This window comes from Notolabrus celidotus, chromosome 21 (genome assembly GCF_009762535.1).
Source record: "Notolabrus celidotus isolate fNotCel1 chromosome 21, fNotCel1.pri, whole genome shotgun sequence".
Classification (NCBI taxonomy): domain Eukaryota; kingdom Metazoa; phylum Chordata; class Actinopteri; order Labriformes; family Labridae; genus Notolabrus; species Notolabrus celidotus.
In genome coordinates, this window is record NC_048292.1 from 21,354,928 (window position 1) to 21,380,878 (window position 25,951).

General features: G+C 42.2%; 1 protein-coding gene across 3 annotated transcripts in view; it reads right to left on the reverse strand.

The window, feature by feature from the left end:
- scube1 (signal peptide, CUB domain, EGF-like 1) overlaps positions 1 to 25,951 on the reverse strand; it is a 127,893-nt gene that overhangs the window by 83,211 nt on the left and 18,731 nt on the right. For all 3 annotated transcript variants that reach the window (XM_034673203.1, XM_034673202.1, XM_034673201.1), the window contains 2 exons: positions 15,827 to 15,952; positions 855 to 989 (listed from right to left, as the gene is read on the reverse strand). In XM_034673203.1, coding sequence (XP_034529094.1) covers positions 855 to 989; positions 15,827 to 15,952 — 261 coding nt within the window. The remainder of the gene's footprint in view (positions 1 to 854; positions 990 to 15,826; positions 15,953 to 25,951) is intronic.

Genomic DNA, 25,951 nt, shown 5'->3' on the forward strand with positions numbered 1-25,951 from the left:
CTTCAGAAATGACTGCACACCCAGAGTTAGCTGTGGCATGAAGCTAATCTCTCTCTGCTCTGGTGTTTGTATTTTTTTTATTACCTAACATCTGAAGCATGGTGGGAAATAATCTCAACAATGATCTCTCTGTGTTCCTGCAAACTGTGACCCTATCTTTGAGAAAGTGTAGGAAAGGTACAACAAAGCTTCACACTGACCACACAGACACTGAGACCGCTCAGGATGAAGGTCACTCTTTTTCCGCCTCTTCCTCTTCTTGATCTCCTCCTCTCCCTCAGCCCTCACTACATTCCTCCAGTGTCTCTGTCCTGCTGCAGGATGACAGATGTCCGTCCTCTCATCTGTCTTTGAACTTCTCTGCCACACTGTCCCCTCTCACAGCAGAATACATGTCAGCATTGTATTTAGAGAAAGAAGAAAGCCACCCACTCCTCACCCGGGGATCAGCTCCCTTCGCCGCTGCAGACTGAGCCCAGAGATTTAATGTGACAGGGTCGGGGACACCAGGAAGGAGGGGTCAAAGGATTTTAAGACATGAGAGCATCATGAAAAGGACGCCAAACATGCATGTCACACACACACTGAGTGTCTGTCACTGTGGGTGTGAAGGGTGACTGAAACAGAGGCATGAAAGCCTGATGCAGGTTCACACACAAGATTGTACTCCTTAGAGGGCAGTGAGTTAACAGGAAGAAGCAGGAGACATTATCAGAGGCAACAAAGAGACACAAAACCAGCAGATAAACGTAGCGTCTGAACCAGAATTCAGAACACCTCTCATACCACAGTTCAGTCCTGCATGTGGAGACTCTACATTTTTATGATGAATCTGCAAAGTGTTCGAGTCTTACCGTCAGAGCGGTGGATGCAGGTGTGCTGGTTGTCACTGAGGAAGAAGCCGTCCGTGCACTGACACTCGTAGCTGCCCATTGTGTTGACACACACCTGCTGGCACCCGCCATTGTTGTCTATACACTCGTCCACATCTGTCAGAGACAAAGAGAAAAAGAGAAAGAGATCAAATAAAGAACTCTGAGACAGATAAAGGTCCATCGTGAAGCCTTGTTAGGCTTCAAAAACACGGGCCAGTCAAAGTTTATGTGCCGGGAAATGTCTGATGTGATGGATGACACCAAAGTCAGGAATGTAAGGAGCATGCAGACACACAAACACTGAACACACTCACACACACACCAAATATACACAGTGGATACTCATGCTGTCAGACCCTTGTTACCACCTGGTGCCGGGAGTTTGATTTAGCCACCTATGGTGCTAGGATCAGATGCCTGTGATAGGTCACACTGTCTGCTGTGTGTGTGTGTGTGTGTGTGTGTGTGTGTGTGTGTGTGTGTGTGTGTGTGTGTGTGTGTGTTACTGACTGTTGCACAGTGTGTTTATAGGACCCCGCTGTGCAGCTTAAAGGCCAGTAAATTTCCAATGGGGCATTTTGATGGGCCTGAAGTGAGCCGCAAACATGTAACACCCTCGACTGACTTTAACAGGGATCAAACACGGCTGCTGCGTGTGTGTGTGCGTGTGTGTGTGTGCTAGTGTGTGTGTGCATGTGTGTATATGTGTGTAGGTGACCAGCATGCCTTTGCATTGTGTTTAGTCTGAGGCTCTGAGGTTGACCTTGCAGACAGTGCAGACAGGTTACACAAACACAGACGGACTTTGGAGAGCACGGAAAGACAAAAACACTTACAGTGGCTTTAAATACGTAGAAACAACTTTATATACAACATGCAGACCTTTTCTTTAAGCTTATGTCGTTACCTGACTTTCTTAATAATCACACAGCCGTGTTGAATACTTGATTCTGATTGGACAAACCCCTGAATGGTTATTAATTCTGAATAACAAGACCAACGGCAGAAACAAACCAGATCACATTTGTCATGCCAAATCGATCTGAATAAGTCAGGTTCACTTAGAAAGTTTAAGATTTGACCTCCTGTTGACACCGTGGAAAAAAACGTTAATGTCTGATAGCATCTGTAAACTAGGCCTACATGAAGGATATGAATTCATTTTATAACTCTGGATTTATTTGGAGAGCACCAAACTTTAGGATTGGTGCTTAATGATAGTGCTGGGCGATATTGAAAATGAAGTTATCACGATATCAGTCGATATCGATAATTATCACGATAAATATTTATATGTAAAGTCAGATTTTTTGTTCCTGAGTGAAAGTTGAAAATGGTTTGTTAGCTTGTATCTGGATTTAGTTTTCTGATAAGGTTCTTGAATCCATCATTTCTGACGCTGCTAACAGGAAGCAGGTCTTTAATGCACAGCAGAAGTTGTCTCGGTGCTCTTCCTTTACCCACATCCTGAAAGTATATTTAATAAAGTGTATTAAGTTAATAGTTAACGCAGAGTCGGCACAGTGTCAGACTGATGACTCTTCTTTGAGCTAGTAGGTTTTGAGTTTTCTTCCGTGTCGCTCGTTTCAGCTGTGTTTAATTTCTACACCAAACATCTTTAAGCCCCGCCTACCTCTCACCCTGCAACATGATTGGCTGTTCAATGTAGTCTTCTTCTTCTGTCTAACGTTGGGTGGCAACTATAGGTATATGAAAACAAACAAGGAGCTAAGTGACAGATACGTTGACCAAATTGAAGAAAACAAACATTTTTACATTTAGAGACGTTTGGTAATATTTCTTGTAGATTTCCTCAGCTTTAGTACTAAGACAGGCTGTACCAGCTGCACTGAATACTCTGTGGGGAAATGTGTCCAATCAAAGGGGCTTCATTTTATAGACACCAGGCTCTGACTGTTCATGCAAACCTGTAGAAAACTTCCTGAAACTTTCTGATTGTGCTGCATGTGTGAATGCAACCTGCTGACATTTTCACCCTAATTTTATTCTACTTTTAAGTGCCAACCTCCAGGTTTGATTTCCACAAATATTAGGTGAGCTGATGTGATAACACAACAGGAACATTCACAGCGAATGAGCGGGCAAGGGTGATGTTACCTATCCACCACCCCAGTCATCCAAAACAGAAGATTTTATCCGGTACTGGACGTGTGTGAACAAGGACCTTTGGAAGAATTTGAGGGCATTTGGTAAATTTTCAACTGCTCCTAGTAGTGGCTAACCGGAGAGTCCATCAGGCTTCAAAAAGTGTCATCACCACTTCTACAAAATAAACCATGAAGAAAGAGGAGCTGCTGAGTTACTGTGTGAACTGACGCCGAGCAGCCCGAGGACACACAGACGAACATCTCTCCGCTCTGAGGACACACACTCTGTCTCTGCGGTTTTACCTGGAAACTCTTCCTCTACTTTTAGAAAGTGGTTTTTGGGTTGTTAAACTCCTGCAGACTCTTTAGAAGCCTTTCTAACACTGTGTGGAGAGAGAGGGGGAATATTTTACTATCATATTAACCGTGGTGAGGCAGAAGAGAAGGAAGAGAGCAAACCACAAGTATTTGTCTTATAACTATCTTTTCTCCTTGACTTTGTGTTCCTGCTTGCTGAGGTAGCTTCATGGATTTAACAGAAAACAGGATGAAAACAAGCTGCAGTGGTGTTTTTCCTCTGATCCAGCTGAACACTGAGTGAATTGAGGGTCAGATGTTTTGGTGGGAGTGACTGTATACAGCTGTTAGAGCTTCTGACAAACACTTGCCAACTGCTGAATCTACTGTATCCTTTTATTGGCCGCGGTCTGCCTCTGTACCAACTGATACCAGCCTTTCAACAACACTGTTACACAACTCACATGTTGTTTGTGTGCTGTGAAGTTTAGCATGCTGTCTGAAGGCGTGCAGTCCTACTTACAGACTGAAAACTAGCTTCCTGTGGATTGCTGCTGCAGAAGGCCTGCTGCTGAGGAGCTGCGTGACTGCAACTGCTACAAATGCTGCATCATGGTGGATCAATGCTGGGTCTTTGTAAATAATATAACAGAGTTCAACTGCATCTTGGTTCTTCTGATTCTAGATCGGGGTTCCCAAAGTGGAAGTTGCAAAATACTACTAAGGGGGCTGCGTAATGCTGTCCAAAATTCAGAATTGCATATTACATCCATTATTGTAAAAATAAAATTGAAAATAGTGGTTCAATTATAGATAAAACCATGCAAATAAAGAAGATGTTCCTCTCTTTGTTTCCACTAGACCTCTGAGGTGACCAAGCCAGAATAATGGCGGTATCAGAGGCAGCAGGTTAAATTAGGAAACAGCAATATGTGCACACACTGGTGTCTAATTTTCTAAGATTGGCTTGTAAGTGTACTCCCACTGCAGTGAGGAACACCTCAAGGGATGGGCGGGGTCGGCAGTCTCCAGAAGATGGATTTGTCATCAATTTTCAAAATAATAATAATAATAATAATAATAATAATAATAATAATAATAATAATAATAATTAATAAGTATATAATAAATATGTAAATAAATGATAAGTAATACAATAATAATAATAATAATAATAATAATAATAATAATAATAATAATAATAATAATAGTAATAACACCAATAATGATAATAATAATAATAATAATAATAATGATGATAATAATAATAATAATAATAATAATAATAATAATAATAATAATAATAATAATAATTATAAGAATAATTATAAGAATAATAAGAATAATAAAAAAATATTAAAATAATAATGTTATTTATGTAGCACTTTTTAAAACAGGGTTACAAAGTGCTTTACAGATAAGACAAAAAACTTAAAGACAATAAAAGAGAAATGTGAGTGAGACAAATAAAAGGAAATAAAACAATGTTGGAAGAATGAAAACAACGAAAGATAAAGGCTTAAAACAATCAAAAGATCAGAAATATAAAACTTAAAATTATGAAAAGGTTAAAACTTCTGGGACCAACCCATATACAGAGGCTATAGTCCTCGTTGCAGCAGCCGCAGGTTCAACTTCCAGTTTCGACCATTTGCTGCATGTCTTCCACCACTAGACTCCTCACATTTCATGCCTCACTTCAGCTTTCAAGGGCGAAAATGCCCCAAATATAACCTAAAATATATAAAAATAAACTGCTGTGTAATGAATAACACAGAAATACTGCAGGAAAATTCAACCAATCAAAGAATGCAAACTAGAAGTTCTTGTTTTCGCCGATAACAGGCTCAAGGTCATGAACTGTCTGAAACAGATCAACTTAGTTTTAGTTTGAAAACCTTTTAAAGCCTTTTGAAACAAAAACAGGCACTACTACAGTTCCCCTCAGAGCTGAGTGATCTGCAGGTCAAGCAGTGCATCAACCTCTTTCTTTGTTAATGGGTGACTTTGGTGATTTAAATGGTGGTTCCGGTCCGAAACCTAAACAGGAGGAATTATAAAAGCAACCTAGAACTGTTTCAGTGGACATGGGCAAATAAGTGCTGCTTTAAGGAGGATTATGACATATCCTTGAATATTGCTGCATAAGTAATTCCCTATTTTTTTTCACACATTTCAGTTCAATTCCTAAAAAAATATCTCTCCTTTAATTCCTGTAATTTAATTTTGTTTTGTGGCTTTATGTTGTCATATTATTGGTGGAAATATGTTTAAATCCTTCAGTTTTAAAAGAAAAGTTTTCAGTTTCTGCTCAGAGAAATGCTCACATGGTCTTTGTGTCTCTGCCTTTCTTTGTAATTAAACATTTTGCAATGACAGGAACACATGTTTGGTGACTAAATGATCATTATTCTCAAACAAATCAAGCTTGAAGGATTAATGTGGTCTTCATAGCTTCATGCATGCTTGTTAAACTTCGCCTTAGTTTATCTCCCCCTCTGTCTCGTCTCCCACTCCCCCCCGCCCCTCGGCTCTCACCGTGGAATGAAAAGGACGCGTCAGAAAGAAAATAAACTCAGACGTTCACAGAGGGCATCGAAGCATCGACACATTGAGCCCAGCTGTGTCCACGACAAATCCAAACAAATAAAGTCAGAATCAAAAGGAAGCGCACGGGACGGCTCTTTAATCACCGCTCAATTATGCAATCTTAAATCAATTAGTGCCCAAACTTGTTGACACAGTGCATCTGGGAGATCATGGAGTAACTTCCTGAACACTCACGCAGAATGATTTCTGCTTTTTTTCTTAAAACTCTGAAATCTTCCCAAAGTGCCGTTCGTCATTGAGACTGTTCAGGACACCACAGAGTCCTGAGGTTTGTGAGAATCATGCTTTAGGTCTATTAAAAGCCACCAAGGCTTTATTGTTTTCAACAAGCAGGCCAAGAGCGTGCAAGAAAATAAGAAATAAATTGAGTGCGAACTTTGACAGAGAAACAAACAAGTCAGACAAGAATGCTGCGTTCAGATGGAGCTGTTGCTCTCTGACAGGAGTTTACAGCAGAGCTCATTTCCTCTCACACAGCTTCAACGTTTGTCCAACAAATGTCTTCTATCGGCAGCAGCTTGACATTTTGCTCCCAGCTTTGATTGATGAGTCAGAAAGCAGAATGCTAACAGTTAGCAGGTTCTCCATTTCTGTCACTCAGGGAGAACATGTGAATGTAGTTTACAGGGTCTTTGAACTCATCACAGCTGATTCGAGCTACAGTGATGACGTGCGGCGTGTTGACAGCTTTCTGGAGGTGCACACACTGCCAGAATGTGTGTATGTGTGTGTGCAGAGTGTTCCCTCATTCATACAGTAAATCTCCTGCTGAATGAGACACTTGAGAGGGAGACAATATTACAAACACTGAGTCTCTTCCTGATGAGCAGCCTGAAGATGAAGGTTGGAGCTGGATTTAGAGCTGTGGTTTGACAAAAGGCCGACGTGTCAGTCTCTTAACGTTCGTGTTTATGCGGTCAGGTCGTATCACAGGGTGCTATTTAGCTCTCATGTGAGTGATGACAGTAAACATGAAGCATCAGAGACGCTGCTGACGAAACAGCATCCATGAGTCAGCACACAGGAACGTGTGACCCAACCTGCGTGAATCTGAGTGATGCTACGTAACATGCAGCACACCTGAAATGCAAACTCATCCTCTGAGGGCAATCAATTCTTTACTGATGAAATGCTGTGATCGGTTTGAGACTCCCTTTTCAATGTCCAATAACAATGTGAGAAGAAACCACAAAACTCATCCCTTTAGAGTCGTCTGCAAAAGAAATGATGTCATCTTTTGACTCATTAAATCCCAGAGGAGCATCACTTTATCTGTTTCTGCAGGTCTCAGTTTCACTGTAAACTTGTTTGTGTTTTCCTTGGAATTAGCACGGCTTCAGTTTGCTGCAACAACATCATGATGCAGACTTGTTTAGCTTTGTCTGTCCTCATAAGGAGAAGAAAAAAACTTTTCAAATGTTTGTTAAACGAAGGTTGGATCAATCATTCGTGATGCATCCCAGGACCTCAGGAAATCCAAACACTGGTTGGCTTTTGTGACACAGCATCAACAGATTTGTCGCACAGGTGCAGATTGTTTGCTGCACTTGCATGTTGCATTCTAATATCTGTTTATAGAGATAAATGGATTGATGTCATATTAGATCAGATGGTAGTCATTACTGGGGATTGAGTTTCTCCTGCTTTTGCTCTCCATGCACTGTTTTTCATGCAGATAACAAAGCCTGATCTCTCCTCTAGTGCAGACTGCCATGACGGTCATAGGAAAGACTGGCAACCCTTCCCTACAGGCCATTCATGAGCAGTCTGTTCTTGGGCAGGCTCCGAGAGTACTTGTAGACGCGTTGCACATCCTTTACACTGAGTATGAACTTCTACCGTCTGGAAGAAGGTACAGAGTCCCCAAATGTAAACTGAATCTTTTTAAAAACTCCTTTGTGCCGATCAGAATTTTGAATAGTAAATAGCCTGATACGGTTGGGACAGTGCTATGGTTCTCTCTAAGAGTATGCTGTGTGATGTGTGATTGTGCATTATTTATTGTATTTTTTACGTGTGTTCTTGTTGTCATTTTGATCTTTCAAAGAGCAGGTAACGTGTGCAGCACTAATGTCAAAGACAAACTTCCCTGCGGGGACAATAAAGGACATTGGTTAACACTTCTCAGATGTGGAGGCGCAAATTCCACCAAACTCCAGCGAATCATTCGTCCCGTGATAGCCAATCAGCGTGCAGTTCCTCCGGTGACGTATGATGTGACGTACGGACCAGTGGAGGTTCCTTCATCTGGAATATATGGGACACATTGATTGTATCTCTGAGCAGCTTCCCTGAATCTGTGACTCTACCTGTTTTTATGGGATCAGGAATAAGCAGGAGCTCACTGTTACCCCTTTTTAACCAAGGCAGTTTCAGGTTTTTCGTGGTTCTACTGCGAGTGAACCGGTTCCAGAGCATTTCTAACTCTTTGCTGGTCTATAACCACAAACCGCTTACATCAGGGGTGAGGGACAGGGGGGCGGGGTTGCCATGATCAAAAACACAAACCAAACGTGCTTCCGCCAATGTCCTGCAGAGAAAAAATAAAAAAGACTAATAGATTCCGAGGCAAAGCAGTGGTCGGCCGAGGAGACAAGCTGCCGTTGTCTGCCATTGTTGTTGTTGTAATGGAAAGTTTGCGCTAGCGCTGCTGAGAAAAGCTTTCACGTCAATCTGACGTCATGACGTGCCTCTTCCACTGGCTTGAGCGGGCGGAACAACAAACCGGTGTCATGTTGGTTCGCGAGTTCAACCAGCTCCAAACCAGAGCGAGCACCAGCCTGGAAATACAAAACAGGTTTGCGTTGGTCGAAAAGAGGAATGTGACGAAGGAGAGTGAGGAGGATTATCTGCTAAGTTGTGAAAACCTTTGTCTGTCACTTGATTCCAGATATCGGTTGTATTAGGAAGTTAGCTCCGCCCCTTTTAGCATCAGCGGCTTCACTATTTAATGTAGTCCAGCTCAACTTTGTTTGATGATGACAGACTGGACTCAAATGAATCTTGTTCGCTCTCTGCATGAATAAAAGAATCATCTATTTAGAAGGTGATATATTCTTACTTCTCTAAAAGGCAGAGAGGCTCAGACACTTCAACAAGTTTGACTGACCATGTCCTTCCATCCTGCACCACTTTATGAGGCGTTAACAAGGTCAAACCTGCAGACACGTCTTAAGTGTGTGTGTGTGACAGATTTAGGAGAAGAGCTGCTGTGCCTGTCAGAGATTTCAGACACAGCACAGACCCATCACTCTGAGCTAAGTGAGATCCAGCGTCCAAAACCCATCAATCAACTTTTCTCCTCCGAGGTCTGAGCGCCGTCTGAAGCTCCGGACGTTTATTACCGAGGTGCTGCCGTGCAGAAAAGCGAACAGCTACACACTGCTGCAGGAAGGACAGCAGGGTCTACTCTTCTTTAACAGTTGTATCCTTTGTTTTCTCTATTGACAACGGTTATTAACTTTCACTAACATGAGCAACACCAGAGACAAACTGATCACACGTCATGTCGAATCAATCCACGGAAAAGAGTTCAGACACATTTAGCTTCTGATTGTTGACACCATAGAACGTAAGGTGAGGTAAAACCGTTGGAATCACTGGGATCATGTTTTAAAACTGTGTACATAAGGGAGAGAAAGAGACACAAAGGACTACACAGGTCAAAGCTCTGCGTCTGTCGCCTGGTGTCTGTTGAAAGTCCGGTAAAGACATTCAGCGACCCTTCTGACAAATCGATTTAAAGAACGACAATGGAGAAGAAGAAAACGGAGAGGACGGCAGAGGGCTATTAAGGTAATTAGATGAAAGTTAGTACAAGGTCAACAGGCAGCCAGGGAGAGAGAAACAGATCAGAGGAGGAAAGAAAAGAGAGAAGGGAGAGAAGAGGAGATGGAAAAATAGAGAGAGAGTTTCATTACTGTCTTTAAAGACTGGATGGAGAGACAAGAGAAGAGAAGGAGAGAAAGAGGATGCTGCTTCTGTCTGTTTTGTGCAGATGTTAAAAAATAAAGACAGAGAGGAGACCAAAGAAGGAGAGGAGACAGAAAAATTAAAGGACTGGGAAGAAAAGGAAAAAGGAAGAGAGGCAATAGGACATAAAGAAAGAAGAGGACAAATGGAAGAATGTTCAAGCCTCATCTTTGATATTTAGTGGCCTCAATGATGATAAAAGTGAGCAGTCACAGATGAGGACATTTAATTTACAGAAATAATGTCTGAAGCTGAATTTGATATCACAAGATAATCTTTAAGTCCAGCTCTCATTACCATCAGCCCTCAAGGCCTCATCATGACTCAAATCATCGACAGCAGCATCCACAGCTTGCTCTGCCTTCAGAGCTGATGAGTCGTGGCACATGTGCATTCGAGAAAGATCATATGATCATATTTCTTTGTGTTCTCTCTACCTCATAATGAACACATTTCAAAAATTAGAACCAAGTAGTGTTTCATTTTGTCAATCGAGGTTTTAATGATTGACTCTGAGTTAAATAAATATAAAGACAGAGAAGAGGGGGAAAGAGAAAAGATAGAGGAAAGGGTGACAGACTGGAAAGAAAGCACAGACCAAGATAAAGTGAATGTGTTAAAAGCACAAAGAAAGATGGAAGAGAAAGAAGACAGGAAGTGATGAAGTATAGAAAGAGGTGGGGAAGATGAATACACAAAAATATATGAAATAGATAGATTGATAGATGATAGATAGATAGACAGATAGATAGATAGATAGATAGATAGATAGATAGATAGATAGATAGATAGATAGATAGATAGATAGATAGATAGATAGATAGAAACAAAAAATGATACAAAGAAAGAAAGAACAATAGAAAGATAGATAGAAAGAAATAAAGAATGAAAGAAGAAATTAAGATAGAGAGCTACAAAGAAAGAAAGAAAGAAAGAAAGAAGAAAGAAAGAAAGAAAAAAAAGATAGAACGATTAAAAGATAGAAATAAAGACAGAAAAATAGAAAGAAACAAAGAAACAAAGATGGATAGAAAGAGAAATAAAAAGAAAGAAATAAGGAGAAAAATAGAAAGAAAGGAAAAGGGGAAAAGAAAAAGATAGAAAGAATGATTAAAATAAATAAATAGACAGAAAAATAGAAAGAAAAATGAAAAAAAGAAAGAAAGAAAGAAAGAAAGAGTGTGACAGCACAATGAAGGAAAAGAGGCATAAGGAAGAAGTAAAGAAAAGTAAAAAGCGAGAAGTCTATTACTACGGAGAGGAAGAAACAATGAAAATGTTAAAAGAGAGGGAAAAATAAAAAAGAACATATAACAGCAGGAGAGGGAAATAAGAAACATCCGATGAGAAAATGAAGAGTAAAAAAAGAAGTGATGGAAAAAGAAGAGAGAGAAAGAAGCTCGTAGTGGTTTTGATTGTGATCCCACACGTCTCTCGTTTGATTTCACGCTTTACTGCCTCGTTTGAACTCGCTCACCCTCTTTTAATTACCCACAGTTCATTACGGCCTCGTCCCGGCCCTGAGAGGAAGTTTGGGTTTCGGCTTCCTCTCGTAAAGAGCAGGTGATGACAGCTCTCACATGACTCAGCCGCTGTCACTTCAGTCAGCGGCACAAACACGTGTGTGAAATCCCACAAAGACCACAACACACGCAACGACCACACGACGGCTAACCAGTGAGCTGACGGATACAGACGGACAAATTTTAGTGTCACCGTCTCAACAACACGGGTGAGTTTCCTCAGTGGAAAACTAAAGCCTGTTTGAAGCGCCGCTCGTATCAGCTGGTCCAGTATAGACAGAACAACATACAAACATCAGGTTACAGAGCCGTTCTGAGGTTGTATCATTTGGATAGTACTCCATTACTTTTGTACTTCTGCAAGTTTAGATGAGTTTAATATGAATAATTCTGCTCTACTTTGTCGTCCTGTTTCCTTCCGTCACAGTTATCATCTTAAAGTCCTGTTGTGGCCGACATGGATCACGGATATGTGGCTGATTGTAGCTGTTAACATCAACTACATCCATAAAAGATGAGTATTTCTGATGTATACGATCTTTTAAATAGTCTAGAGTCTGTATAGGGTGTTTTATTTTGAAATTTGGCGGATATTGCATGCCCTTCTCGTGCCTGACTTTCTGTCCAGGTCGATCTTGTTTTGCTTGACGTGTGCTGGGTGCGTGCTCCGCTGAAAGTAGACTTGATGCATATCTCTAGACAGAGCTTAGAAGTGCGTTGCTCCCTGTTTAGACATGAGCATTGACTAGAACAGGAACGTATCTGTTGTGCAGTGTGTGATCCATCCTGTGTAAATTGGATGTAACATGATTGGGTCCTTTCTGTACATAGCAGCACTGCTACACAGAGGCACAGCTGACCTCTGATATGTTACCTTCAAACACACCTGCAGAAAACTCAGTTGCTTCTTTGAGAAATTAACCTTTCACTACATGAGAAGAAATAAAAAGGATCAAGGAGCTCAGACTGGACCGACCAGATTTACAAATTCAGCAACAGTCAGGTGACCAAGGACAAGCTTCCATCTGGGACTTTTCCCGCTCTTGACTTTTGCTGATTTTCTTGTTTGCTGTTTCAAAGAGTCTGTGCCGAAGCATTGTGGACAACGACGTGAGTACAACCTAAAAAGATCAATCTGAAAAATGCAATGGATAAGAGAGTAACCGCAGCAATCTCACTCTTTCTGCTGAGCTGTGAAGCTCCTCGGCCATGAGTCCTCAGCTCAACTACAACCCCTGAAAATTGTTCTCATCAGCCGCCACTGACTTTGAATGTTATTATAAAGTTATATGAATATGCACAACTTTTAAAATAATTGAAGTATCATACTTTCATGTCAACTTAAAGAGAGATGCATATTAGAAATTGGTAATCTCTGCAAATCAAACCAAGACAGAGACCTGAGCTTATGAAATTAAGATAAACATATAACTTAGGTTTTAAAGGTGAACCCTTTTTGTTTTGTATCCTTAATTTATGTAAAAAGGTTAGATTAAGATCGAAATATAATTCAGAGACGATGTAGTGGCGACTTTCCGTTACAGAACACTTCGAATACACGCCACCTCTTACTCTTCTATTTTTATTTGTAACATCAGTTTTCATGTTGTGAAATAAAAATGTATCAGTCTTGTTGTAAAGCTGATTCAGTCAGAGTGAGATCTATGATGAAGGAGAAAAGGTAACTCTCAGTCAGTGTGACGCCCTGAGCTGCTTCATTCTCCGTGTCTAAAATCACTTCTCAGAATAAAGAACTGAATCTGGAAGCCGAGACAGAAAAGTGATGGTTTCCTGATATTTGAAGTGCTGGGTAATGGAAACGTGGTGTAAAAACACTGATGTTTTCATCACGTCTGTGACTAACGACAGCTCAACTTCTGAAAAACATCATTTCACAAGGAACAGCCAACAGCAGAAACCTCAGAGGCCAGCTGGACGCTCTGAACAGAGCTCTTATAGAACATCTCCTTCTACGTTTGCACACGGGGTGAAATGTAAAATTGTGATGTCAGTGCGTCTTAAACTCTGCTTTATTTCAGCTGTCTGAGAGTCATTCCTGTGAGGTGAATCCACAACTCAGCGGCTCGTCTGCACCGCTGGCTGCTGCTATTAGCACTCAATCTCTCACTCAGTCTCTCCAAAGGCTCAAAGAATGAGCTGCAGCACTTAAAGATGCCAAAACACATCCCGGCAGAGACACCCGCTTATCCAACATTGCATGTTTTTATGTGTCTGGTTTCATTTGAGCTCTCGTCAGTCAGCAGTGCACGACCAACAGGATGAAATGTGTTGGAGCATATCCGTGCAGAACTACTTGTTGCACCGGGCAGAAAAAACATTAGTCTGGCTGACAGTGAGTCAATAAGGCAGCGCTGAGGCTAAATGAACTGGATTTGTCAGTAATAAAGCTCAGCCAGATATCTGAAGGAGAACTCTTCAACCCCGAGCGCCCTCCCAACGGAGCGGAAAAACAAGCAGCAAACAGCACAAATCATGGAAACGCTCCAAACGATGACAGAGGGACTGTCTCTACGAGCCAGATGAGCTTACGGTACACACACACACACACACACACACACACACACACACACACACACACACACACACACACACACACACACACACACACACACACACACAAACACAAACACACAAACACTTACACAAACACAAACACAAAGGAACATCACCCTTAAGACTCTCTTGAGCTCAGGCAGATCCATTCACTCATGATTATCTACTGAATCAGCTTCATGCATGCAGACACAAACACTGAAACGCTAAATTAATATTTAAAAAACAGCACAAACAACAACCACACATAAAAACAGACTCTCTCAGGCCTTTCAGTCCTCTAAAAACTATGATTTAATAAGACAAACAGAAAGGGAACAAGTTTTATGCTTCATTCCTTCTGAGTTTCAGCACATCCAGATGAAAATCTCTTGACACCACATTAAAGCAGGTTTTAAAAATAAGACTTTTCCATTAGTCAACGTAAAGAGCAAACAACAGGATGTTAATGTGATCTAAATCTGACTTCAGACTGTTTCAGAACTTGTCTTTTCTTCAAACTAACGTTCCTCAAAAAGCACTTTTAGTCTCAGCCTTGCAGCACCTCTTGCATCTGCTTCCTGACTTATTATTCTGTCATTTATGATCTCTTGAGCAACAAGCCTCCATTGCATTGCATTCGAACCAAGCGACAACCTCAAGTCTTAAGAAATGAAGCCCATGCGGAAGTGCTAAAAACTGCAGTTCCTCAATCGTCCACTAGGGCCTGGCTGCACATTAGCTGTTACCGAAGGAAGTAAAAGCCTGCCTCCACTCTGCCTCTTTGCCTCTTTTTAGTTCACTGAAGTTAGGTCAGCATTTCCGATCCAGTGAGCGATGATTAGGCATCAAATACCAACGGGTGACGTCACAGAGACTCCTATAGCGTCTCTGATTTGAGCACAAGCGCTACGTTGTGATGGTCAGTGGCTTCGCTGTGTGTCTAACTTTCTTTAAGGGTCCTATCTTGCTGGAATTATCCTCCGTCACTTCTTCATCATCGTCCACTTCACATAACAAACTCTCTTTTTCTTCTCTCTCGTCTTTTCTGCACACCTGATCTTAAGTGCCCGGCTGGTTCACAGTAACAGGAAGGACAGCTGACCCTCTTGTACACTGTGCATGAACCTGCAAATGTACTTATGTGCACAAAAATAACTTGCAATCGTTCTCTAAACCAAACTAGCAGAGCTCTGGTTAGCCCAGGGCTTCACATGAGACCCATTCCTTCAACAGCTTGCCTCCTGCAGCTGTAGCCATGATGCAAATGTAATAATTTGGACAAATTATACAGCACAGCAGCAGCTAGCATAAACAACAGGGTCAAGTCAAAACCAAAGCTGTTATTTTCTTTAAGAGAAGAGTTAAAAGACAGGTGTGTTGTTAATCAGAGAGGGACATGTGACTGATAAGATCCAATCCGGTTCTTCACGTGAGTGTCTGCCGCTTTGATTCCAAGCGTCTCTGTAGCTGTTTTTTGTAATTGAGAGTATACACGGGCAAGAAGCTTTATCTTCATACTTTCATACCAACCCTGCATCGACATAATATTGGTGTCCCAGCATGTAAATCTAATGCATTATGATATTGCAGAAGAGACACATCATGTAAACACACCCTCACACACTCTTTGATATGCACACACAGAGCTGATCAGTCCAGTGAAATGTGATCCTGTCTTGCCTTTTAAACGTCTCTATAACAGCCTCTGATGCTGGCAGCTCCAAGACATGTAAGTTTAAGCGCCTGTGTCTCTTCCTGTCTGTCCATAGTGAAATGTAACTTGGGCAGGTTTGTAATGTAGCTTCCAAAATTCTTCAGTTCAGAGCTTCATCACACTCCCGTTTGACAGAAACACACACACACAATTTTTAGAGTCCGCTCTTACCGAGACAGTTGTGCCCATCATGGGCCAGCATGAATCCATCGTAGCAGGTGCACCTGTAGTTTCCAGGTATGTTGATGCACTCATGGACACATCCTCCATTGTAGTCATTCTCACACTCGTCCATGTCTGAAAGAGAGAGAGAAAGTTAAAGACGAAATATCAGCTGAGTTTGGTAGACTGTCATTGAAAGTTGTGTTTTATGCACCAGTCAGGGCATTTCTAGATGCTTGTTTTCCTCTTTCTGATTTAATATATGTTAAAAAAAACTAACTGTATGTGTTTATTTCTGAAAGAGAAGCTGGTTCTGTTTGCGTGCTTTGTTTGCACTATTAATAATCCACTTGTACTGCTTTCCATTTGAGACACCTGGTCGTGCTGCATGTTTAACCCCTCGAAACAAGATCAATGCCACTAAATAAAGTCGCTGTTATGAAGATGATTACCAGGTACCTGCGTTTTCTGCTCTGGCATTTTAGTAACTTCCCTATATGATCACCTACAGAGCAGAAGATCCTCAGGACGGGGAGAGGAGGGCAGTGAGGAAGCAGAGCAGAGCGTCAGCCGCTGTTTATTGGTCCGCTGATGCTCCCTCGCCCCCTCCTTCATGCTGAGCCAGCGCAGGCTTTTGCAGGAGCTGCTCACAAGTAGTTGCCATGCAGAGCCACTTAAACAAACATTCCCCCCCTCCGTGTGAACAGCAGGAGATCCGGCATACAGTGAGGAGGACCCAGGGCCACATCCTCCTCCTCCACCTCTTCCTCCTCCTTCAATACTGAACATGACACTGCAGGTAAAGACCTTCTATCTCTTGTTGTCTCTTTCTGTGTTAGTCTGATGAATTAGAAATACTTGTGCAGGTAAAGTCTACTGTCTTTCTCCAATAACGCCTCTAGGGTTGATTTTTTACTGAATTTACCGCTCTCATATTCTGAGATTGGCGTGTCAGAAGTCAAGATTTGCTGATTAGCTTTGAACATAAGCTCAGGCTAAAGTAGCTAGGGCTTTTGGGACATTTATATTGCACAGATATTTGGTTACAAACCAAAGGGTAGAACATGAATGTGTTCACCACATCTTTGTTTTCTCAGCAGGAGTAGAGAGTGTGGGGAGACATGCAGCAAATGGTCGAGGCCAGGAATCGAACCAGCGACTGCTGCGACGAGGACTATATCCTCTGTATATAGGGCGTGCGCTTACAGCCAAATCCATTTCCGGTCGGTCTCTATTTCATTGTTTCTATTCTAGTCAATCTCAATCTAATAAGACGTAAGAGCATGGAGCTGGACTGCAGCGGATATGTGATCGCCATGTCAACGGCGCCCGGGCTTCATATTTAAGGATCGGAGGTGGCCGCTTGATCCCAAGGGTGTACACACAGATAACTTTGCTATCTATTAAGAACAGAGGGACAGGGTTGGACGTCTGATTCCATCTTTAACCAACTCCGCCCTCTCAAGTCCACAAGAGTGATCTCCGCCTACATCCACTTGTTATATATACATTTAACCGACATAACAAGCTCTCCCTCGCTGTGCACAAAGTGTTTCTGTAGCTTAAACTCAACCACATTCAGCCTGGACATAAGATGAAAAGTCCTGCATGCTCTCCAACAAACCAAACCACCTTCAAGCAGCTTCTGTTGCAACAAGAATGAACTTCTTTTACTGGAAAATCAACACTGCCAACGCACACACTCCAGGCAGCAATTATGGTTTCTTTTAAATGGATTTGGCAAAACAATTAGTGCAACACGGGCATATTTTCCAGGAGACATGAGCAGTGTGAAAGAGGATCTGTAGATGAAAGAGTGCATTCAACAGATCAGGAGTGTGTGGTTGTATTTCTTCATGTCGACACCAATATCAGCCCAATGTTCAGGGACGACAGAGCTCTGAAGTTTGGGTGACTCAGGTTGCCAGGTTTGGTCAATGAAAAAGCAAATGGCAACACACTGTTTCAACATCCAGCATGTGGACATAATCCAGACCGAGCATATACACACACCGAAGCCTGAAAACATACAGTATGCAAAGTCACCAACACACATGTGCATACTGACTCACATACCACAGGACTCCACAAAACACTTCCATTCAACTGATTAACATCGTGAATTTGGCTCCGGTACGATGGCTTTGAAGTGTCTGAAAGAGGGCGGATGTAAACATGAAAAGATCCTCGTCTGAGAGGTTTCACTTGGTTAGAAACTGTCATGACAAAAGCCAAATCAATGCCACATTCTGCACCATGAAGCGCCACAGAAATGTTTACCGGAAGCCAATTATGTGAGCGCACACACATATCTCTAACAAAGAGAGCCCTGTGTGTGAGGGACACACCAGGACCGGGGTTTACGGGAACACTCACGTCCAGACTGAGAAGATAAATGACAACTCTTTGCGTTAAATAGTTATAAATGATACAGTTCGCAGAGCATCCTTTGAAGGGCGGGCAACATTTTCCAAGAGCGAACTTTAATTGAGGTTCAGGAGAGCCAGGATTCATCTTTAATGTACGGAAAACATGACAAATGATCGAAAAGAGGGAAAAATCAATCACGTTGGTTTAAAGACTGTGAGTGCTGTGTACATAAGGTCCTCACAGCCATCATTGGCTGTTCCTTAAAGGCATTCGAAACCAATTAGATGTGGAGCAGGACCGGGCGGCTGTTTGGGGAAGGGTTGTTTGGACACTTTGCTGTTCTGCCAGCTCAGATGGCGCGGTGCAGCTCGATGTGGCACTTCCTCTGTGCTCTGTTTTTCATCTCTCAGTTGAAGGGACGGAGGTAGAGACAGGAGCGTGAGGGGGGAGAGAGGCTGACCGCTGAGGGTGAATCAAAAGCAGCAGGTGATTAATTGGTGCCTGAGTCGCTTTAAACGGGCAGACTGAGAGAACATTCACACCACGCTGAATCTGAAAACACGGCCTTCCTCTTTTGGGCGTCTCTTTTCTTTGAGCTGGTTTTTAATTATCAGCATGAGGGGATCAAATAAAGATTAGGAGCAGAACTTTGCAAAAAGAAACCTGACAACATTAGTTTGCATTTAATTTGTCCTCCTTGGTGCAGGCACTGTCCAGGGAAACACAGAGCTGGAGAGGTGAGGAGAATCATACCTGCCTCTGCACTTAAGGGTGCTGCAGAAGTTTTGTCCTTTAATATGACGCATTTTAGATAAAAAGGGTCTAAATGAAAACAGGAAACAGAGACATCTTGACTCTTTCTTGCTCAAACTGAATGTTTTGCAAACTCAAAATGAATCCAGGTAGATTTGAGAAAATCTGGACGACGACAATGGAAACAAATCAACTCAGGTCAGCCAAATTTAAAGTGGTTCATCATGCATACAGATTCCTGCATCTCTGTCCACACGCTCTGGACATGGCGTTTCTTGTCATGAGAAACCAGATGATGATGTAAGGAGAGACGGAGAAAGCATGTTTGAAGAGTGCACAGAAGAAGAGGTTGAACGGTCTCTACTCGGCCCCAAGCGGTGCCACTTCCTGCCCCTGAGCTGTTGTTGACATCTGACAGCGGTGAGCCTCGACAGCTTTGTGCTCGCTGCTTCTTCCGCTCACACGTTTTCTAATTGCCGGGGAAACATTTATGCTCTACGTCTCATCAAATGAATAAGGCACCTTCACTGAGGGCCTCGTGCCCTGCTTTACCGACCAACACGAAAACATGCAGGAGGAAGGGAGGAGGGGCAGAAGGGAGGAGCTGATTCATGCAGGACGTCTAAACCTCATACTTATTAAGAGCAGAAAGTGAATTTGATATTATGTTTATGACAATGTTTGTATCATATCTTCCAAATTTCCGCAGCCTGCACATTAAATTTGCACCACTCTTCTTTCTGGGGACTGATTTTAAAATGTTCCTCTCTGAAAAAGGGCGCATCGTGCTTACCAGGTAACAGGTGTGAGACAGAGCTGTGAGTTATGGAGGATGAAGGCGTAGGGTGGGGCAAGAAATCCATAACAATAATTATCGTGATCTAGTTTTTTTCAATATAATCACAACAAATGTTCGATAATCAAATCTGTATTTAAACCTGCAATTACACCCCCCAACCACTGGAGCGCTAATGGGCCTTAAACGCCACCCAACATTAGACGGTAGAAGAAGACAGCCTAGGCAGGACTGAATCCCAGATACTAGCTAACAAATCGTCTTCAACTTTCACTCAGGACCAAAAATCTGCCTTTAAATTTAAATGAAATAATGATTTGTTATTACTAACGCTAACTTAGTAATGAAGTTGCTACTTTGTCCTTTAAAGCTCCACATCACACGACTCAATGTCATGTGATGTGACGGGGGCCTCTCCGAGATCCAAACCTCACTCACTTTTAGTCAGCTCTTTTGCCCATGCATGTGCAGACTGAGGCGCATTTTTTTTTTTTAAGTCGGCAGAGACCAAAACAGACATTTACATCCATGCTATGGCTTGAAAAGTGAAACTTTAATTTTTTTAATTATATAAAAACGACTTTAGAATAATAAGGAACTCTTTCTAACATTTTACTCCTGTGTTTGTAAGGAAAAGCCCTCAGCTCTGAAGGCCAATGGCATTAAAAGTGGTTTTACTTTAGCAGCCAAGCTAGTTTCTGGAAAGTAAGGACAGTTGTAGTTAAATAAGAAAGTTTATATAAAATTTATAGAGTTTAATCCCCTGCTAAAGGAGAATTAATACTTAACTTACATTCAGAGTCGCTCTTTTCTTGCTGAATGTTGCATGTTTTATTTTCTTTGGTCATGCAGCAGTAAAAGCACAGGTGTAATCAATGATATTAACCTCAGCTGCATGCTGTTAAGACGCTGTATTTCCAGAGCTCTGGTTAGCATGTCTGCACGGTGGTGCAGTGGTGCAGCGGTTAGCGCTGCTGCCTCACAGCGAGAAGGTTCCTGGTTAGAATTCCAGCTCTCTGTGTGTGTTCCCTCCAGGTATACTCCTTCCTCTCCCAGTCCAGAAACATGCTTGTTATGCTAATCTCTAAATCAACCGTAGGTGCGAGAGCTGGCGACCTGTCCTGCTGTAGAGGATAGACTTCAGCCCCCTGCGACCCAGAATGGGATAGAGGGTATAGATGATGGAGGAATGGAAGGTTTTCTGCATGTTGTAAGAGACAGCAGCTAACTGGGAACATTAAAGGAATGCAACTCTCTTTAATAAACTGCACCATGTATTTCCTGCTTTTGCATGCTGAAGGGAGAACACATAGGAGGTGTTGTAAGTAGCTTTGAGTTACCGAGTTATCTAAAGGATTTACAGCCAACAAGTTTCCAAATAAAAATAAAATCAGAGTCTAATTTTGCATGGACAGCAGAGAAAACAAACTCTTGATTAAAGCCACAAAAACAAAAATGGAAGAAACACTGATTGTATCTTTAAAAGGAAGCACTAATATCAGCAGGGCCAAGCTGCAGAGGCTCGATGTGCATGTGAAGTCTGACGTCATCTGCATCAAAGCCGGTCAGAGTCAGATTAAAGGGTTGATAAATGCGGGTTTTATCGGATTGACAGAAACACTGAAACACAGCAGGAAATGGAATCTCACATTTGTCTCTGAACGTTGATCAAAAGAGTTTCACCACACTTGGGCAACCATTTCCACACCACATGCGTTTGTTCATGAGGTCGGGTGACAGAGCAAAATAAACGTAATATTTTTATTAATTTTTTAGGACTTTGGAAAGTCACATTTCATTAAGCAGACGTAGAACTGCAGGCTGGTTTTTAAAAGACAAAGCCACAGAGTCAAGGCCAATCATTGTGATGGATTTGATAGAATTTCCTTCAGCTTAGTGCAGCAACGTTCGCTTCTGCAGATTTGTTTCCCTCTCATTTTTATGTTCTTTACATCTCCTGGAGTAGCGCCCATCCATCTTTTACTGGTGAGTCTCAGTTTCACTGTAAACAGTGCGTTCCACAGAAGCTTCACTCTGGCTTCCTTCAGCGGTATGAACCTGAAACAGAAACTGATGTTCTTGTGATGTTCTTGTGATTAACGGGTCTTTAGTTTGCTGAAATAACAACAGCATGATGCAGATTAGTCAAAAGTCAAAAGTCAAGCTTTGTCAGGTCTGTCCTCAAGAGGAGAAGAAAACTACTTTTACAACTTTTGTTTGTTTAATGGAGGTGGGATCCATCATTTCTGATGCTGCGTTCAGGAAGTCAGGAAATCTAAACGCTGATTGTCTTTAGTGACACAGCATCAAGCAGATTTGTGTCTCAGTGTAAATGTTTGATCTAGAACTGATTGTTAGCTGCTCTTCATGCAGATATCTGTTTATAGAGAGAAAGAAATCCTCCTCACATTAACAACCATGGGAGCCAGGATTGTGTTACGCTGGATTATGCTCCTTCTGCTTTTGCTCTCCATACAGACTCTTATTCCTGCAGGCACTCAATTGGTCAATACTCCTCAGACTATAAAAGTAGTAAAAACAAATATTGCCCATTCTAATTGAGTTTTGATAGGTTGCATTCGTCCCCATGTTAGGATGAAGCCCTTGTGGCCAGATTTACTGAGTCAGTCCACCGATTTAAACGTAACCAATCTATTTAAAAGCTCATTTAAATAGCTTGGTTGTAGCGAGTATGTCATATGAAGCTGCAGAGGATTTATAGCTTCTCCTGAGTGACATTTCCAACCTGCAGCTCCAGACATCATCCCTCAGATTGACGAGCGGCTCAGAGATGCAGTCATGAGGTCAATGTATCTATATATAAAGTCTGAGCCTCAATGAATGTGACCTGCTCCACTGAGTCTGAGAGGAGGAATCAGACAGCAGAGGGAGGGAGGCGCACGGACGCAATCTGTGCTGTGTGAGCGTGTGTGAAAGGAAGTATGTGTGTGTGTGTCTTTGGCCAGCCAGTGAGGAGAGCGGCTGACTGATGACGAAGGTGCAGACGCCAGGCAGACAATGGCCTAGTAATTGTCTGCCACCTCTCCCTCTCGCCCTCCCACCTGCCCCGTCTTCCTCGCCATCCATTCTTCCCATGAGATGCCCTTTCTCTTTCTCTCTCTGTCTGTCTGTAAAGCAGGTCAGGTGTTCGTCACTGTGGAGCAGAGCAAGGGAGGAACTGAATCCAGGCTCAAGCTTGAAGGGAAGTCATTCAGAATATCTTCCTATTAGAAGTTATTCGAAGGGACAAACTGTACCCTGAGAGCAGGGGGGTTTAACAGCTAGTGAAGAAGTCATCACTTTCACCCTCGTCTTTTAGTGTGAATCTCTGCACATCTGAAACTTACATGATTTACATAAAGTCGTATGTCCTATAGAGTCTGAATGCACCCAACTTAACTTCAAAAAATGCAACCCCCATGTCTTTACATTTGTATTCTTGCAACATGCATGCACATTTTGTCTCTGGATTGCTATTTTCCACACTGAAGTCCACACTTAAAGTATCCTATGCAGAACCCTGGATTCCTCAGCTCTCAGTGTGAAATTTAAATTTAATTTTAATTTTTTTCTCAAATTTAAAACCCACAGCATGAAGGGTTTCTTGAATTAACCCAAATAGTTTGGGTGCCGTAAGGTTATACTGAATTTTGACATATGAGACGTCAGATGAGATTAAATGTACAGCCAGCGATATTGGAAAGGTTGTAAATGCAGTATATGCTTCAACTGACCAATCACAGGGCTTACATTCTTTCTTGTTTTGCTAAGTTATCTTGGCCAAACTTTAGTACAACAGAAAGATGTGGGGATGCATCATCTGTCTTTATTCAGAATTTTCTCGTGATGTAACATTTACACATTTATCTGTCTGTACTTTTATTGGCTTTCCTCCTGGCGGCGGTGTAAAGGAAAGGACTCTGGTTTAGTTAAATGTAATATCACCAACGTGAAGTTCAGGTGATATAAATATGCTTTATTCTGAATGGACGGACAATTAACAAGCCTGTGCTGCAGCTCCATAGAGCGTTCAATGAAAGCTTCATTTTACTCTTTATGACCTCCAGACTTCACGCTGCTCACAGGACTGAAAATTATGAATGTACAGTTAATGATCTTAGACCATGGAACTGTCGCCATTTGGAAAGACTCCTCCACCTCCTCATATATCCACCTGATCTAAAACAACGTATTTCCAGTGGCTGAATGTGAGTCTCCTGCAGAAAATCTGCATGCATGTTTTCCAAAGCATGAAATTTTTATCTAATCTCAAGCAAACTATGAGGATCAGTTGCACCCTCAGTTTAAGTCATTTTGTTTTCGTCTGGTCTTATGCAAGCTCAGCTAAATGCATACTTCTCTTTCTGAATGATGCATTTTATTAAGAACATAAAAGAGCATAAACTAAGTGGCTCAGACGGACAGACTGCACAGCCTCGCTCTGTATGCTGTAACAGTGCTACAGTGTTCAAAGTGACATTTTAATCTACCTGCCTCAGACTTAATTAGTTGCTCTGGCACAGAGATAAAACCCCGGACTTCAGCTGAGACACAGAAGTGTTTGTGAATGTTGATTGAGGAGGCTTTTGGTGTTAAAACATAATGAGAGGGAGGAGAAGAGGCTGCTATTCAGCACGACGGGCAGCGCTGATGAAAACCAATCAATTAGCCTGTAAGTGACAAATGCTGAGTAAACAGGAGGGTGCTTTCACAGGCCTCTGCCAGCTCTGTGGCAACCGGCCACATCACTCATCCCTCTGGAGCATCTACACTGTAAAATGTGAACAGGCCTCTGAACCTGTTTAAAGGACCTCACCTTCAAACTAAGCTCAGCACACTATTCAAACAACCTAACATGAAGAAAACATAGAGAGACCAGAGTTCAGAGCGGCATCTGTGAGATTTAACGACTTGACATTTCATATTGTTGATAAGATTGATATTTTGCAGCAGGCATGCCTTCAGTAATCCTCAAAAACTCTGAGTTTGTCCACCCTGACCTTTGAAAACACAGCTCAGCCTCTCTGATTCACACTGATCCATCTTATCACAACTCCTGACTCTCTGCTCGGTAAACAAGTGCACAAAACTCCATCAAACTTCCCCACATCGCTCTGTAAACAGGGAGGAAACTCTGGTACAGTTCCACACACACACACACACACACACACACACACACACACACACACACACACACACACACACACACACACACACACACACACACACACACACACACACACACACACACACACACACGTCCAGGAAATCAGCTCCTCCCACATACTCTTCATTTGACAGCACAGGGATGAAAGTTCACATTTTTCCATAACGAGCCGGCCGTATCAGCTTGTGGAAAAGTCTACAGAGAGTTCAGCGTTCATAAACGCCAGATCAGATTTCAGAGAATATTCACTTGAGAAAATGAGTCTGAGAGCTTGTCCATTACAGGCAGAAGCTAGGACAGAAGCCGAGCCTCAGCCTCCTCTGCTGAAGAAAGAAGCCGATCTGCCCCCAAAAATGCAGTTCCTCAAACGGCCACTTGAGGATGCCCCCAAAAGTGAGTCAACTTCCATAGAGCTCCATGTTAAAATGTCAGTCTAAACAGCAGAGATAAAAATTTTACAGCCTCGTACAAAATAGCAGTATGGGTTGAGTAACTGATGTGTGATGTGTCACCTTTGCCAGTTTAGTCCAGTTAAATGAACTCTGGATTGTCAACAACCTTCCCTAGAAGTCTGTGCGAATCGCTCTTTCACAGAAATTGAGGTAGAGCAAGGAGAGAGAGTGCAACCATCGCCAAAGACTATATCACTAGAATAAACTCTTGTCAGCACCATCACATAACACAATGTTTGGAGTGCGTTCAGGACCGCCGGATAGCTAGAGTCATGTGACCAAGGTTTTCCCGCAGCAATCACTGAATCAAGGATTCTCCTCCTCCTCTTTTCATCCATGTTGTCTTTCTGGTCCTCTGTAAACCTCTGATGGAGTCACCTCTGTTGACTCCAGGCCTGGCTCCGTTCATCATGACTGACAAAAATAGAAGTCTTGTGTATCTGATCTGGAGGGCTCCGATCTGCCGGATCAGAGATGCAGCCGTAAACAAAGGAACAGATCCAGCGGAAGTTAACACATTGACTAGAATAGAAACCTAACAGATCCAGTGCTGTGATGGATCGGAGATGGACCGAACCCGTATCTGGTGGAATTTG